Source organism: Hemicordylus capensis, chromosome 8, assembly GCF_027244095.1.
Source record: "Hemicordylus capensis ecotype Gifberg chromosome 8, rHemCap1.1.pri, whole genome shotgun sequence".
Classification (NCBI taxonomy): Eukaryota; Metazoa; Chordata; class Lepidosauria; order Squamata; family Cordylidae; genus Hemicordylus; species Hemicordylus capensis.
In genome coordinates, this window is record NC_069664.1 from 18,852,970 (window position 1) to 18,870,475 (window position 17,506).

The 17,506-nt window shown below is 46.6% G+C and overlaps 1 protein-coding gene across 2 annotated transcripts in view; it reads right to left on the reverse strand.

Moving 5' to 3' along the window:
- Nucleotides 1-4,111: 4,111 nt before the first annotated feature.
- The window catches only part of SLC37A2 (solute carrier family 37 member 2), a 53,723-nt gene continuing 40,328 nt past the window's right edge, over nt 4,112-17,506 (reverse strand). Inside the window, exons 12-19 of one of the 2 annotated variants that reach the window (XM_053270111.1) lie at nt 17,227-17,312; nt 12,637-12,685; nt 12,318-12,391; nt 10,321-10,399; nt 9,744-9,841; nt 8,440-8,504; nt 5,969-6,016; nt 4,112-4,488 (exon numbers count right to left, since the gene is read on the reverse strand). In XM_053270111.1, coding sequence (XP_053126086.1) covers nt 5,998-6,016; nt 8,440-8,504; nt 9,744-9,841; nt 10,321-10,399; nt 12,318-12,391; nt 12,637-12,685; nt 17,227-17,312 — 470 coding nt within the window. In that variant the 3' untranslated portion in view covers nt 4,112-4,488; nt 5,969-5,997. The remainder of the gene's footprint in view (nt 4,489-5,968; nt 6,017-8,439; nt 8,505-9,743; nt 9,842-10,320; nt 10,400-12,317; nt 12,392-12,636; nt 12,686-17,226; nt 17,313-17,506) is intronic. The other variant, XM_053270112.1, reaches the window with a different exon arrangement.

Consider the following 17,506-nt stretch of genomic DNA (forward strand, 5'->3'; position numbering starts at 1 on the left):
TGGAACGGAGCACTGACTAGCTATAATCGAGAGCGAGACTGAGCGGCCCCGTTCCTGATACTGGCCATGCCCTTTGCATCTGATGTTGATGCAGGGGGCGTGGTCGGGGTGCACATGCACTATGTGCACATGCCAGTTTCTAATGGTGTGCAGGTTGCCGGCTTGACCTTGTCCCGCATCTGCCGGTGAGCTTCCTATGCCCTTGATGGCTGGCCCTAAGGGTGGGCAAGCTGGGCAGTTGCCCAGGATGCCTACCTGAAGGAGGTGACGAGGGGAGCCTATTGGCTCACTGAGTGTGCTGTCTTGCAGTGAGCTCGGGAGGGAGAAGGAAGGCTTATCTGACTTCAGTGGAATCCCTGGCAACAGCAGCAGGGCCTGTGATGCTACTAGGTATTGCAGTCTGCAATCCACACAACTTGGCAACCTGGAAATGAACCACGACTGAGGGGTGCCAAAGGCACAGCCTTGCCCAGAGCACTATTCGTCCTAGGACCTGCCCTGTGCATCTGCAGTGTGTGGTAAGGGGGAGACCACTGAGGGAAGGAGGCCAATTGAAAAGAGGCAGCTACCCTGAGAAAACCTAAGGACCAATCTGCAGCATGGTGACAAGGCGTGGCAACATGCAAAGGCATTACACAGTAGAGTAGATTGTCAAGAGCGAACAGGGCTCTCTCAAGCTGGTCTTGTGGTAGCAAGCATGAATTGCCACCTTTGCTAAGCAGGTTCTGCCCTGGTGGACGACCAGCAGCAAGGTGGAGGGACTCGATTACGATAACAATGAATGAACCACTGAGAGACCTTAAAGGTCAAGTTGAAGACAGAACATCCTGGAGAGAATCTATCTATGTGGTTGCTAAGAGTTGACATTGACTTGACGGCACTTAGTCAATCAGTCAATCAATCAACCAACTACATGTGAGCACTGTAAGACATTCCCCTTAGGGGATGGGGCCACTCTGAGAAGAGCATTTGCTTGTTTGCATGCAGAAGGTTCCAAGTTCCCTCCCCAGCATCTTCAAGATAGGGTTGAGAGAGATTCCTGCCTGCAATGTTGGAGAAGCCCCTGCCAGTCTGGGTAGACAATGCTGAGCTAGAAGGACCAATGGTCTGACTCAGTATATGGCAGTTTCCTATGAAGACCCCTTTCTTAGTGCTGCTGTTTTGCCATATCATGAGCTTCCTATGTTCCTATGGCAGGGTCAGGATTGCAGACAGCTTAGTCACAGGCCATCCCCAAGCCACTTCCGTTCCTAGATCCAGCTCTGGAATTGGATGCAACTCCCATACTGAAGCCATGTATTTAGCAGCATGCAGTTTAGACTGGCAGCATACCACGAAGGGCTGACTCAAACATTCAGCAGCTGAAGAAGTGCCCTCCTCCTATTTGTCACACCGGGAGCAGCTTGGAAGGGCCAGGCCACCCACCCCCAAACATGTAAATTGTACTATTTTCCAAGCTCTTTGCATCAAGCTGACTGGAGAGCAGCGCGCTTAGAGAAACGTTAGCTGCCCTACCCCGCTGCATGTGCTGAAAAGGGGCGCTGTTCCAGGTTTTGCGAGCTGTGAAGAAAAAAAGATTAAATATGCCGGGCAGGCCTGGTGTTTTGAAGGTGGGTGGCTTCGGCCCCTGGACTAGGCCCGAGTGAACAAAGAGCTCTTTACTCGAGCCGTAATTGCAAGCAGGTGAGCGTGACCCTTTCATGTGCCTTTTTTCATTCGCCTCCCAGAGTTTTCACCAGGAGGAAATCGCTTAGCTAGCTCCATGCAGCTTCACTCCTCTTGTGGACACACCTTCCAGCTGGAGGCCTTTTGCAGGACGTGCTGGACACTGAAGCAGGCAAAGCGGATGCAGTTGGGCTTGAGGAGCCGCCTGTTGCTGAGGCAACGTCCCTTCCTGTCCGGAACTGCTGACAGCAACTCTCTGCTCCTGATTGCCTGTGTTTTGCCTGCCCGTTATTTATTTACTAGCTGACCGGGTGCAGAGCATCTACACCCTTAGGTCTCCCTCCCGCCCCCCACTTCACAGCAACCAATCCAGCTCCCTTCCCCGGCCTCATTTCGTCTCTACCCCTTCAGCCAGTTCTGCTGCTGCCGCCTCCACTTTCTCTTGGTCGGCCAGCTGTCGCTTTCCAGCATTCCTCTCCCTCTCCTAGCAGCTGTCCGCGAACTCTCGTGAGAGCTGCCACGCACGGGATTAGCCACGGGTACGCCTTAGAGAATTATATTTATAGATAATATTTATACCCTGCCCATCCAGTATACTACTGCTCAGGAGTGGCTCACAACATTAATAAAAAGAAACAAATGTAAAACAAGACAAATAAAGTTAACCAAATGTAAGCCAAACAAGTTAAAAGACCAGGCTAAAACCACATTTAAAATTCCTTTAAAAAAAAGTTTCAAATTAAAAATTATTTTAAAAGATAAAAACTGAGAACTATAAAACCTAAAGAACCTACGAGTTATAAACAGAGATGAAACATTTAAAAGCCTCTTTAAAAAGATGTGTTTTCAATTGTTTTTTAAGAACACTGAAGGAGGGAGCATGGCAAAGCTCTTTAGGGAGGGCATTCTAAAACTGAGGGGCTGCAACTGAAAAGGCCCTGTCTCTAGCCATTGCCAACTGGATCTTGTCCAGCTTAATCAAATCACATTGTGCCATTATAATTTTGCTGCCAAATGTATTTTAAACAGCCATACTCTCTGCTGAAGGCAAAAAAGTATAAAAATATGTCTTCATATAGGTGGAATCAAATAAAAAAAACAGAATTGTATACAAAATGGCTGACATCCTGGCCAACAAAGCACTGGTACAACAGATTAGCACCAGTGCTTCTGAAGTGTTCCAGACTAATGCTGCACCAGTGCTAGTCTGTATGTGCAGGAATTCCAGTGACTTCACGTTCTCCAGGAAGTCCCTTGTGTCATCCAAAAATATGTCTTTGAAGGCTGTGCAGCCCTCAGGGACATAGAGTGCTTCCTGGGAAAGGGGTGTGGGTTTGCAGAAATTTGCTCCCACCATGGAGTTAGTTGAAGTTTTCAGCAGCATTGGTACTTCCCCTGTTTAGAGAATGTCAGGATGCCACCCAGTGTCATTGAAATATATAATTGTAGAAGCCAATGAGGTTTGAACTCAAAAATACCAGGCTTGTGATTAAAAACCACCACAGGACATTGGACTGAAGACTTGGAAATGGTTGCTGCCTCGGTAGAACTGATTGTCACAAACCTCAGAGCCCAATGCAGACATTATGTTCTACAAGTGTACAGATCTCTGTACACTGATATATGTTTTTGTGTGAATGACTGCACCAACATTCATTTTAAAAGTGAACCTGGGTACAGCCTCCTCAACTGCAGGGTACAGATAGGAAGTGTATCGCTAAATCTGCGTTCAGTGTCATGTGTGAATAGCTATACCTGTATACAGATCTGTAGGAGTGTTGAACATAATGTCTGAATGGGGCTCAGATCTCTAGGCAAACCTTCATTCTGTGTGTCGTTCTGTGATTCTTTGGGTGGGCCTCTCTCCCCCACCCCCACAATGCAGCGGCTGAGGCTACAGTGTGAAGTGGGGGTCCAGCACATGGAGAAAGGGGCTTCTCAACCCTTTCCCCTGGACCAGTTTTACTGCTGAAAATCATTCCACACCCCAAGGTGTTTGCCTCTTTTCCCAAGCGGGGAAAAAAAAAGCAGCTGTGGTGGTGCGTGTTTGATTGTCAATGGGAACATGACGCAAGAGAAAAGGAAAAGGGTTAAGTAGCCCTTCTCTTCCCATGCTGATCTTCCAGTTCAAATCCCTTCAGCAGCTGCATAAACAAAAATGTCCCTGAAAAGAACCACAGAATTACACAGAACGTGTAGTTCCACCTCCCGTGACTGCAGCCCAGTGATTACAGCAGGACAGCCTAACTCCTCCGCCCCAGCTGTTTTTGGACTACAACTCCCATCATTCTCAGCCGCAGTGGCCAATAGTAAGGGATGATGGGAGTTGTAGTCTAACATCTATAGGAGGGCCAGAGTTGGGCTGCCCTGGATGACAAGATGGCTGACTCCCATCATGAGAATACCAAGGCTTCTTTTCCAGGGGTATAGCTAGGAAAGCTATAGCTATAGCTCAGCACCATTTTTAATAATAAAAAAGAGCAACTACAAAAGGAATGCAATGGGCGATCGATACAAAACAGAGGCCCCGAGACGTGGCAAGTATCCCAAAGACGCCAGTTCGTTTCGCCTTTGGTTTTGCGGCATCATTTTCACTGCTCCCTTCTGTCAGATTTTTTTTTTTTAAATCTATGCAGCTGGTGCTAGGCTTGCTTGATGTTTTTCAAAAGAGTTCTGCTTGTTTCTGGAGCACATTCCATTACAGCTTCATTCATTCCTCCCACTGCGAACTGGGCGGCATTGAAACTGACCCCCTCGGTGAAGCTTTCTCCATTGCCTCTTCAGGCCCCTCTGGTCAGGTAGTCACGTCAAAATTCTTTAAAGCTGCAAGACCAAGGAGATCTATTAGAAAATGGTCACATGGGTCACGTATGCTCATGGTTTTAGTTGAGGTTTATAGAGGGCAGGTTCTCATGGCCAAAGGAGAGAGCTTACCGATTTTTTCACCGATGCAAGCACAGGGGATGCAAACACCCAACATCTAAGCAGGATCATTCATCTTATACCTGAACTCGGCTGGCTGATCCTGGTTAAATGTCAAGTTTGCAGCCTGACCTGGGATCAATGAAAACGTCTGAGTTCTCACAACATGTTCTGCAGGAACACATACTGCTCGGCAACTGGAGTTTTTCTGGTAAACTGGGCTTCTTTGGATCATGAGAACCTGCCCATTGCGAGCAATGTGAAATAAATTTTAAGTTGAGGTGCACCTGCTGCTTCCTATATGGCTTTGAGCATTTCGACAAGCGATGCACTATTTGATCATTTTGACCAGTGATCACATCCTTTGAATTTCCAGTACTTGTCAATCTGATTAAAAAATGATGTCCTGGGAAAGAGGATAGGGATGTGTGAATCGATGTGTGGCCGAATCGATTCAACTTGAATATGGTTTATTTGAGTGATTCGACCTCAAATCGAATTACCTTTGGAGACACAAACCCCAATCACTTGGATTAGAGCTTGAATCAATTCAGCGATTCAAATCACCATTGAAATAACTTGTTCATAGGTTTTCCCTATGAAGAAGTTATTTCACAACCAAGAATCCACAACACATTAAACTTCCTAAAAATTCACCCCTTTGCCCGATTCCTTTGGGGGCTGGGGTGGTAGTTGGCATCCATGGGACCCTACCACCCAACCCACTTTGGTGCCCCCAGCCCTTAAAATTTTGGCTGAATCGATTCAAATTCAAATCAACCCAGATTCAAGGCAGCAGATTCGAGCTCAAATTGAATCAGGCGGATTCAATTCGAACTTGAACTGAATCGCAAAAATCAATTCGTGTGCATCCCTAAAAGAGAATATTACACTTGGGGTGAGGAGATCTGCATTCAAATCCCTGTTCCGTCTTGAAACTCACTTTGGAATTTGAATCAGAGCTCTTGGACTGCATCCTTGGGACCCTGATCTGGTCTGAATGCCACCATGTATGCACTCTGCTCTAGGCTAACTCCTCCATTGCAAGGTTAGCATTCAAGAAAAAGTGAGAGGGAAACTAAGTCAACATTTAGATGTGCAGGTCCCCCTCAGCTGACCACTGAAATCCAGACACACAAATGAAAGAAGAGTGCAGAATCCCTGAAAATGAGTTGTTGTGCAGAACCTTTTAGCAACTTCTACATCCCTGGGAACACAAGCGCCACCACCAGAGATTCAAGCAAAACCCTGTGGACTCCAAAGCAGTTTGTAAAAGACCAGGAAAGGGAGTCTAAGCCTTTGACCACTAGTACCGAAGACACCAGAAAGCAAGAGACTTCTCAAGTGGCACCAAGGGTCCGAGGAAGAGACGTGGACTTACTGTGACTTATGGTCCTAGAACATGCCTACTCAAAGAGTGGTGTTTAACCTGTAAATACAATCAACATACAGTGTACCAAAGCTCTTGTGTATGCCTGGTGGGGGGAGGGGGAGCAGGGCCACAGGAGTGTAATAGAGGTCTTTAAGGTCCCTGGGGGATGGACCTGAGGATATCAAAACACTTAGCAACTTAGGAAACTGCTGCATACCGAGTCAGACCCTTGGTCCATCTAGCTCAGTGTTGTCTTCACTGACTGGCAGCGGCTCTCCAGAGTCTGAGCCAGGGATCTTTCCCAGTCCTACCTGGAGATGCCAGGGATTGAATCTGGAGCCACCTGCATGCAAGGAAGAAGCCCCACCACTGAGCCACAGCACACATGGGGCTCCCATCCAGGCACTGACTATACCTTGCTACTGAGCTTCAGCAAGGTGGCTCTAACATGTGCCCTTTGACCATGCTCCAAGACCCAACAGCTTGTTCTATGACGCCCAGTGCTAAAGTTCAGCTCAATCGATGAAGCATATAACCTCATGTCCAGCAATAACTGGGGATACTTTGGGCATTTGGTTCACCATTCTAACTTTCAGTCCCATCTGAATGGATCATGCAGGAGCTTAGGTCTCCTCTAATGTCTGTCTACACCTCTCTTGGGAGGCCCATTTGGAGAACTGCTTTCTAAGTCATCCATTCTTTCGTCTCAATCGCAAATAATCAAAACTCACAGGAAGTGATTTGTTAGCCCGTAATCTGGTAGGCATGATGGTCAACATTAGAACTATTGATGTACAGGTAAAGATTGTGAAGACACAGACAATTCTGCTACGGTATTGATTTGCTCAAGATGTGATTGCCAAGTCATTCCTTCATCTGGAACGTGTTTTTTGATTAGCAGTTCTTCAGGTATTTATTTCAGGACATTAGCACAGGCAGGAGGGGGCATCTGGAGGTGCTGCGACCCGGCCATGTTTTAGAGAATCAGCCACTAAAACAGTGGTCTTCAATATTTTTCAAGCGGGGGCCACTTTGGCAAAAAAACATCCCTTTAAGGTGAGAGCTGTTTCCCACTGGGATGACCTCTACACTGTGCTGAGCTTTTCTCCATGCTGGGAGGGCCCTTTAAGAGAGACAGAGCCCTCTTTCGAGGAGGAAAGCACTGAGAAGGTGCTTCCCAGCACTCTCTGCATGCCTTCCAAGATGGCGCAGGGGCTCAAGAGGGCTTGGTTTCCCTTTAAAGGAGCACACACACCCTGGCGCTGGGTGAAGTGCTGCTTTGCACAGTGAGAATGGCCATCTCCATAGGGTACCAGGGGGACCGGGCAGAATTTTCGGCTTTAGCCAAAGCTTTAAACAGGCCCAATAAACGATTAGTCAGAGAGCTGTGCTTAGGATCGGTGGGGGCTGCCACTGGCCCCTGGGCCTTACAATGAAGAACACTGCACTAAAATGTTGAGATCTATTCCAGCTAGGGTACCGATGAATATTTGCTAATTTCAATTTTTAAAAAAGTAGGATGCCCAGTGCAGCCAAACAAATTATTGAAATGGTGGACTCCAATGTGCCCATTTTCAATTCATTGAAAGCATCTGTCCTTCAGAGAAATGGCAAACAAAAGTTATGCCAGGGCCACCGTGCATTGTCCCTCAGCAACCTCACAGATGCCATGGGGGAGGAAAATCAGGGGAAGAATCAAACACAGAATTTGCACATTTCCCCACCGAAGGCCAGTTAATGGACATACTCACAATGTTTTGTTTCCCAAACTATTTTGTTTCCAAAACTACTGGGTGAGTGAATGTCATACAATTGCTATGAAGACACACAGAGGAGAAGGTTGCGGTTAGTAGGGGTCAAGGGGAAGGCTGTTTCTAGTGTTACTCTAGCTCTACTTAATTAACAAGCTGCGGTTTGTACATAATGGGAAACTGTGGTTTGTTCTAAACTGAAATGCAGGAACGTTAACTCTTCTTGTCTTGCATGAGAAAGGAGGGCAGGGGTAGAAAGATGCCCAAAAGTGAATAGCAGTTTCGCAAAGAATGAGGTTCTCCTGTATATATTTAGGCTGCCAATTATATTCATTAACATTCAGGATGGCAGTGAAAACATTGGCGGAATCCGACAAGGATTTTGGACAGCCAGATTGAGACTGAGAGCCAATGTGGTGTAGTGGTTAGAGTGTTGGGCCAGGGAGACCGGAGTTCAAATCCCTGTTCAGCCATGAGACTCACTGAGTGACTCTGGGGCAAACTCTTATCTCTCAGCCTAGCCTACCTGGCAGGGTTGTTGTGTGGATAAACATAACCAAGTACACTGCTCTGAGCCCTTTGGAGGAAGCAGGATATAAAAATAAATACATAATCTTGAAATTCTATGGAATTTGAGACTGGGTGTTTTTAACGCACCAATGGACCACAGGTTCAAAAAAACTCCCACAATAGCACATTCAAAAGTCTTAGGGTCCTGCAAATACATACCCTCTCCTTCTTGTGTAACAGTTGCACCATCCTCTTATTTCTTTGTATACCACCCGTGAAAGGAGCTGGAAGAGGAAGACATACGCAAAATTAGTTTTCGGATAGCTTTGTGTGTGTGCACGCATGTGGATTGGGGGTTACAGTCCACTCAGCATTCATTCATCTCTGAGTTAAAAGTAAATTCACGTAAGTCAGGCAGAAGGTCAGTGGTGAAGTGAAGGAAACAACTGTCCAGGAAATCTCACGCGAATGAGCCTTACGCTGAGTCAAATCTTCTAGCCCAGTACTATCTACCCAAAGTGGCTATGGCTCTCCAGGAAGAGATTGGGATGGGCTTGTAACTCAGCTCCATGGTAGTGCATCTGTTCACATGGAGAAGGTCCCAGCTTCAATCCCTGGCAGCATCTCCAGGTAGGGCTGAGAGGGACTCCTGCCTGAAACCTGGGAGAGCCGTTGCCAGTTGGTGTAGACAATACTGAGCTGGATGGACCAACACGCTGACTCAGTATAGGGCAGTTGCCTATGTTCCTGGATGTTTCCCAACCCTACTGCCTGAGATCCCATGAAACTGGTTGCTAGGAAATTTGGGACCAACCAAAGGAAGTACTTTACACAGTGCCTCATTAATCTATGGAATTATCTGCCACAGGATGTGGTGATGGCCACTAGCTTGGATGGCTTTAAAAGGAGCTTAGACAAAGTCATGGAGGACAGGTCTATTCATGGCTACTAGTCTGGTGGTTATCGGCCACCTCCAGCCTCAGAGGCAAGATGCCTCTAAACACCAGTTGCAGGGAAGCAACAGCAGGAGAAGATGTGCCCTCGCCTCTTGCCTGTGGGCTTCTCAGAGGCATCTGGTGGGGCATTGTGAGAAACAGAGTGCTGGACTAGATAGCCCTTATCCAGCAGGGCTGTTCCTGTGTTCTTAGGAGATCCCTTTAGCTGGAGATGCTGAGGACTGAACGTGGGACCCTTTCCCTGCAAAACAGCTCTTCTAGCAATGAGCTATAGGTCCTCTCTAACTTACACCAGGGCTAGCATGGAGTTTAGCTTTTCTAAAGGATCTCTTATCTACTGGGCTGGAATTCTCCTGGGCTGGGAATTCTACTGGGCTGGAATTCTACTGGGAATTCTCCTGGGCTGGAATTCTACTGGGCTGGAATTCTACTGGGCTGGAATTCTCTTAGTCTGCAGAGTCACACAGATGCGGTCCATCAGATGATTAAACCACCTGCAGTCTTCCGCAAACTTTGTGCAAAACAGAAGGAGATTGACACCGAATGTTCTGCGAGAGGAGCGCTCACCAGGCAAGCCAGTATATCGGCCGATATCAACATGTAGAAGACATTGTTCCAGCTGTTGCGAGAAATGAAGCCGGCTAGCAAAGGTCCGAGGGCAGCACCTGGACATGGAAAAGAAGAGACCAAAGGACCAAGAGTGAAGTTCCGTTCAAGGCAGTTTGGAGGGCAAACTCTTTCCTGGGACCTAAGGTGGAACAGGGAACCTAAGCTCACAAAATCTGCACGAGTAGGGGGAACTGGGAGACTAGTTCATGTACAGAGAACAAAGGCCAAACTGTTTCAAGCCATTAGTGGGTGGGTGGCTCATGGGACACAGGTGTCACTTTAAGTGACGCAGCGGGGAAATGCTTGACTAACAAGCAGAAGGTTGCCGGTTCGAATCCCCGCTGGTGCTGTATCAGGCAGCAGCGATATAGGAAGATGCTGAAAGGCACCATCATCTCAGACTGATGGAGGAGGCAATGGTAAACCCCTCCTGTACTCTACCAAAGAAAACCACAGGGCTCTGTGGGCGCCAGATTTCTCCAAATTAAACAACGGATGAGGTTTGCATTCGCTTCTGTGAACTCTAGCTACTGACCTACGGATCCGGTCCCATCGATGATGGCTGTGACCGTGGAGAGGGCCTTTGCATTCCCTTTAAGACTCTCGTGAGTGCCCTGCGGTGGAGGGGAAACAAACAAAACACGTTGAAAGGAAAATGCATATAATGTTATCCATTTATTTAGCTATCTATCAAATTTATACTCCGCCCAAACTTACGTCTCTGGGTGGGCAAGTTTGCATTAGGCTGGGATGAACAGCCGCTGCATGAGATCAAGGAATGCACTGGGAAGGTGTCAGGATGCCACTGAGCTATGGCCCTACCCCACACCACTGCCATACCCAGCATTCCCAGGTGGTCTCCCATCTAAGTACTAACCAGGCCCGATCTTGGGAAGCTGCTGTATACTGAGTCAGACCCTTGGTCTATCTAGCTCAGTATTGTCTACACAGACTAGCAGCGGCTTCTCCAAGGTTGCAGGCAGGAATCTCTCTGAGCCCTATCTTGGAGAAACCAGAGAAGGAACTTGAAACCTGCTCTTCCCAGAGTGGCTTCATCCCCTGAGGGGAATATCTTGCAGAGCTCACACATCAAGTCTCCCATTCATATGCAACCAGGGTGGACCCTGCTTAGCTAAGGGGAGAGGTCATGCTTGCAACCACAAGAGCAGGTTTTTTGCTTAGCTTCTGAGATCAGACTACACCGGACACATTCAAGTCCACCATATGTAGAGAAAAGTCCCCCTTCAAGACCCTAGCGGCAGTCGATTCCACATGTGGCCACAATGTAGTACTGTGCAAGAAACGATTCCAGCTTGGTCAAAAATGTCCATTATTTTTTGTGCATCAACAGTAGCCCCAGAGGAGGACTTTTTACAGCCCCAAAATCTTTCCAAAATGCTAGGAGGTGTGTAACTGCTCTGTGTGCCAGATGACAGACAGCCCTGTACAAGTTTTGAAGGCCAAGAGCCCTCGTCTTCCTCAGGCTCCTTCAGGCCAAAGTGTGATGTTTACACTCTGTGGAAAGAATTTCCAACACCCATAGAATTGAACCACTGTGCCTGGGTGTGATCTTCTTCGAGGAATTAGCTCAAGCCCCGGGAGGATGGTAGCAAACATGAGAAACTGAAGTTGCAGGAGGAGAGTGCTTAATTCAAGAACAAGGAACAGAGGCGGGGGGAACTCTCAGGGGAAGATACAGACTGAATCGTCTTGCTGCCAAGTCGGGCTGCCAGTGAAAAGGCCTCAGAATTGACTGATTTCCAAGGAATACTGGAAGGGTATGGAATATAAGAGGCTGCCTTATACTGAGTCAGATCCTTGGTCCATCTAGCTCAGTGTGGTCTACACTGACTGGCAGCAGCTCTCCAAGGTTTCAGGAAGGGGTTTCCCCAGCCCTACCTGGAGATGCTGCCCGAGATTGAACCTGCAACCGTCAGCATGCAAGTCCTATGGTGGACGGGTGTCAGGGCATCCTAAAAGGAAAGGCAGGGAATGCCCACTGAAATGCACTGCGTCCTGCCAAATGGCCACAGGAATGCATGGAATTTCCAAAGGGCCATTCAGAAATTCCATGCATACCTAGGGCCATTTGGAAGGAAGCAGTGCATTTCAGTGGGCATTCTCTGTCATTCATTTTAGTACATTCCCTAGCGTCTAGATGATCAGATGCATGGTGCCAACCTAGTGGACTATGAATATAGGAAGCTGCCTTCTACTGAGTCAGACCCTTGGTCCATCGAGCTCAGTATTGTCTGCACAGACTGGCAGCGGCTCTCCAAGGTCTCAGGCAGGAGTCTCTCCCAGCCCTACCTGGAGGTGCTGCCAGGGAGGGAACCTGGAACCTTCTGCATGCAAACACTCTTCCATGGAGTTATGGCCCTGTCTTCTAAGGGGATATCTTACAACGCTTACAAGTCATCTCCCATCCAAATGCAAACCAAGGCAGACCCTGCTTAGCTAAGGGGACAATTCATGTTTGCTATCCCAAGACCAGCTTTCCTCCCCTGGAGGATGCCCCAATGCAATTCTTACCAAGTCAGCTGACACTGCAGTCGTAATGAGAGCATAAGGCCCGTTCACGAGGGCACCACAGACAATTAACATCACTGCAAAGCAAAAGAGAAGTAATTAGCAGTGCAACGTGTCCATTCTGCCTTATCGGCCTTATCCGTCCCCAGCACAGCATCCCTTCAGTGGCTGTTGTGGTGTCTCCCTTATGTTTCTTTTTTTAAAGATTGTGAGCCCTTTGGGAACAGGGAGCCATTTTATTTAATTATTTATATTTATGTAGACTGCTTTGGAAACTTTTGCTGAAAAGTGGTATATAAATATTGGTCATATTCATATTTACCAATTGACATGGTTAGTCCGCTCTGGCCAAAAGAGCTGTACACGAATAACTGAAAGAGAAAGCAACGTTGCAAGTAAGCAGCAATTACAATCCCTTCCTCCATAAAATACAAAGTATTGCTTTATTTGAGACATTTCTCTTCTGCCCTTCAGCAGTATGGTCTCAGGGCAGCTAACGTTGGACTCGGAACGGAGAGACCCGAGTTCAAGTCCCTGTTCCACCATGAAAATGACTGGGTGGCTCTGGGCCAATCACTTCTCTTTCAGCCTAACCTACTGCACGGGGGCTGCACCCCCTTAAAAAAAGCATCCGTGCAATTGTGCAAGCTACACAATGCACAACCATTATTTCTAACGGTCATACACTGCACAACTGTGTCTGTGAAATTCCAGTGTTTGTGCAAGAGCATTTCTGTGCAATGGCTCAAATGCTCCCCCCGCCCTTCAAGAGGATGCAGCAGCTCCTGTGGTGCTAAAAATGCCTGAGGAAAGCTGCTCACAATATCAGCCCTGTTACCACTCTGGGCTCCTTGGAGGAAGAGTGGGATATAAATGTAAATAAATAAACTGACAAATTATACAAATTATTAAATTGACAAGCTGGCAATGCAATACACATATTTAAGGTGACTCCCAAGAACTCCTTTAAAGTAAGTAAAGTGTGTCGTCATGTTGATTTTGACTCCTGGCACCCACAGAACCTTGTGGTTGTCTTTGGTCGAATACAGAAGGGGTTTACCATTACCATCTCCCACGCAGTATGAGAGATGCCTTTCAGCACCTTCCTATATCGCTGCTGCCCAATATACAGTAGGTGTTTCCCGTAGTCTGGGAAACATACCAGAGGGGTTTCGAACGGACAACCTTCTGCTTGTTAGTCAATCATTTCCCCGCTGCACCACTTAAAGTGACTTTAAGACCTTCACATTTATTACGTAAAAACAGATAACAATATCTTGTAAAAATGTTGTTAAAAGCATAGTCAAAACAAACATTTCAGCGTCAGACCCTAGCCTCAGTGTTGTTCCTCCATCTTCTGTGGATCACCAGCTTATATAATTCACAACGAATTACACACACTCTAGCAGTAATTTCAATCAACAAATGAGGCTGTTGTTTCTCCACCTTCCTCCACAGCATTTGACGCCGAAACATTTGTTTGTTTTGTTTTTACTATGCTTTTGACAACACTTTTAACAACGTTTTCTAGAAGGTATTGTTTATCTGTTTTTATGTAATAAATTTGAAGGTCTTAAAGGAGTATTAACACACTAGAACAACCCACCATGACAACAGCGAGAGTTATGAAAGCGCATGAGCCCCACAGAAGCAGAATAACACCAAATTTATCTGGCATTTTAAAAGGCCTGGGGACATTACCAAGAGTCTTTGCCTGCTGCCAAATGAACATTAAAACAGGTGCTTGTAGTCTCCTGGATGCCACACCTAAACAGGCTTGCTTATCTAAATGAAATAGGAAGAAATCGGTGGTCTTATTAAATTGGTGCAATGTGGGTTACCAACATTGATATGATTGTGTGAAGCCATGCCAAGATGGTTTTTAGCCCAAGATTCTCATCTTGGCATGGCTTCACACAACCACATGGACACTGGTAACCCACATTAAACCTAGATTCAAATAGCTGTGTGAGTGAGGTCAGAATAGTGCAGAGCTTAAGGCTGGCTGACATATGCAGCAGAATGAGGTGATGGAAACTTGAGCGGGTTGAGTGGATTGCACCTTTTCAAGCTGCACCTTTTTTAATGCCATGTTGTGGGGGAAAAGGCTCCAGCAAGAATACAAAATCCAGTGTATCATGGGAGAAGGTCTTAGCTCAGCCTGCCCTCTGTTATGTTGACTATGGAGGTTAAAGACTATATTGAGAACAGCTTGAACTTCTCGTACTGAACTGAAAGCCACCACTGGCAATGGTTCTATGGATACACATAGGCAGGGCTGAGGAAATCCACTAGTCTACTAGTCTGTGACGAGTGAAAAATGATGCTTGACAAGTGAAAAAAAAGTCCTGATGAGTAACGTATCAACATAGCTTGAGGAACCATCTGATGAGTAAAGTATTTTGTCTGGCTGATAAACTGAGCCAACATTTCTTCACCCTTCTGCACAGGTATGCTGCTCTAACCCCCAAACCCTACTTGCCTGGTGTTGGCAGTCAGAGTGGTGGGTGTACTCAATTTAGTATTCAATTTAGTACTGGAAGTATAAATCGAGACTGAGACGAGCCCTTGTCGTGAGCTGGGCAGCGGAATATACTGTTGGTTTGACATTCCAAAGGGGAGAATTACATCCATTCCACTGCTGTGGGGGAGAACGATTTCAGCCTCTCTCCAGGAGAGCTATGAGTCACTTTCACGGCTTCCAAACTATATCGCGCCTGAATACAGAGCGGGAAACGGGAGCCAAAGTTTACATGCTGGCAACTACTTTAATGTGGTGCAATTTAACCAAGAGTTTACAGTTCTCCTGCACACACTTTTCAAGCTATTTCTTCATTTTCAGGATGAACACTTTCAAGGAAAAGGTATAAATAAAACAAAAACTGGAGGGCAGATGTGGAGAAACGCAGGGGAAGAAAAAAGAAAGAAAGAGAGGAATGTTCCACTTGGCAACTCCTTTAAAACGGCATGGTGGGGTTGCCAGATAAAACAGACGCAACTTCTTATTGAATAGCTAGTCAAAAATGTAGCTCCTCCAACCCTTTTTAATTTCATCATGTTTATTTAAAAAACAACTAGTGACTCCAAAAAATATGGTTCCATAACTGTGATGGTTTATTTAAAAAAAATTTAAAAAATCAAAACAGTGGTTACTGTTTGGGGCGAAAAGAAAATTGGGTGATTACTGCTGGGCGGAATATCTGGAAGAGAACCAAGAGGATCTTCGTGTAAGAGTAGAAGAAATGGATCAGTTGTCTCAACCAGGCTGCCACAGAAAGGTAAAGGACAACCCCGCTTTATCTGGCATCCCCTTTTTTGGTTTAGACCAGAGATGGGCAAAATTGGCCCTCCAGCTGTAGTTGAACTACAGCTCCCATCTTCTCCAGCCACAATAAATTGTGACTGGGGATGATGGGAGTTGTAGCTCAACAACTACAGGGCCAAGTTTGCCCTGGTTTAGACAGAAAGATAAGAGCACAAGATGAACTTTTGGGGGAACGGGGTAGAGAAAGGCAGTGCCATTGATTGCTGGGCTGCAGCAAGCCCCATTGGGGTGGCAAGAGCTTGCCTAGGCCCCCTCTGACAGTTTGGGGTTTCCCACAGGAATGGAAAATATAGGGGGCCAGCTCAGATGATACTTTCCCCACAAGAACTGGCCTATGTGATTAAGAAGAGGGACACATCAATAGCACACTTATCCTGACATCTTTGCTGGATGTCCTGATGTCCTCCTAATGCTCTGTGTGTGTGTGTGTGTGTGTGTGTGTGTGTGTGTGTGTCCCCTCCTAATGCAGTGTGTGTGTGTGTAGGCATCCCATCCAAACTCCACTCTACATGTAACCCAAATTCTGGTACAGCAGGATATGCTGTACCACTCTCACACACCTGGTCCTAAAGAGCAGGGCTCACTGGTCAGAAGCTGTAGTTTGCTTTCAGATATAATTAATCCCCAGTACCTCTCTTTTGAAATTGTCAACTGGGGAAATACTTCGACATACCTTCAAAGCTCCTGAAAGAGGCTTTGAAGCTATGGAAAAAAGGGTGGATCCCTGCTTAGATGATCTCATGAGTCTGAACATTGCCACGGGACATGTCCATTTTGGAAGTAGATTTGGTGGCTGGCTGCTTTCAAAAGGTTCAAATTGATCCTGAGAAAAGCTATTTTGTGCAGTCTTTGTGCAAGCCCTCATTTTTGCGAGAGCAGCACTTGTCTCCCACACCCCAACTCTGAGCAAGGCCTTCACTTGTACCCTCCTAGTCAAAACAATGAGATCATCTGCCTCTGACTTTTGTTTTGAATTGGAAGGAGGGGAGAGGGGGAAATCCATTTGATTAAGGCCTGCCACAGTGCGCTGGGGACAAAAGTAAAACATCTTGAGTGGTTACTGAAGCAGTTTGGAGACATCTGGGCCAGAGAAATCAAACTTGCAAGCTTTTGCTAGCAAGCTGGGAGAGAGAGAGAGAGAGAGAGAGAGAGAGAGAGAGAGAGAGAGAGAGAGAGAGAGAGAGATTTAATTCCGAAGCTTCCTTTTGGGGATCTTTTGGTTTTGGTCATTGCTATCACTACTGCTTTTGGAAAATGAACACCTCTAATGAAGCTTTGTACCTTGACATCACATCAATGCTTGAGTTCTGCAAGTGCCCTGGCCTCATACCAGTGTGTATTTTCTTTGTTAATAGACAAATAAAGAGACATCAGAGGAGGAATGAAACACACTTTTTTTTTAACTTGTCTGAACAATCCTTGGGTTAGTCTACCACGCTTTTACAACCAGGGCTGCTCAACTTTGGCCCTCTTGCAGATGTTGGCCTATAGCAGCTGGGGGCTAAGTTGAGATAAAATACATGTGGGCACATATATCTTCTTCTCAAAAGCGCTGTTCCTGCAACATTTTGCCAAGAGATGACTCACCATGGGAGCGGCCAAAATCAGCATGACGCAGCACGTGGTGCCTCTGCCGCCCGTGTAGTCAGAGACGAGACCAGCAGTGATGCCTCCTGCATGACAAAGTCACATTCCACAGTTAGTCAAGGTAGCCAATTTTTCTGTTTCTAGCTGTGGCCAACTCCTGGCTAATTCATGAGCAGGCGTGATAGAGAAAGCAAGCTTTTGCTTTCTGTTCCCAGCTTGTAACAGGATCCAGGGGACAGAAGCATACTTAGGGTGGCCCTTTCATGAGGCAAGTTGAGGT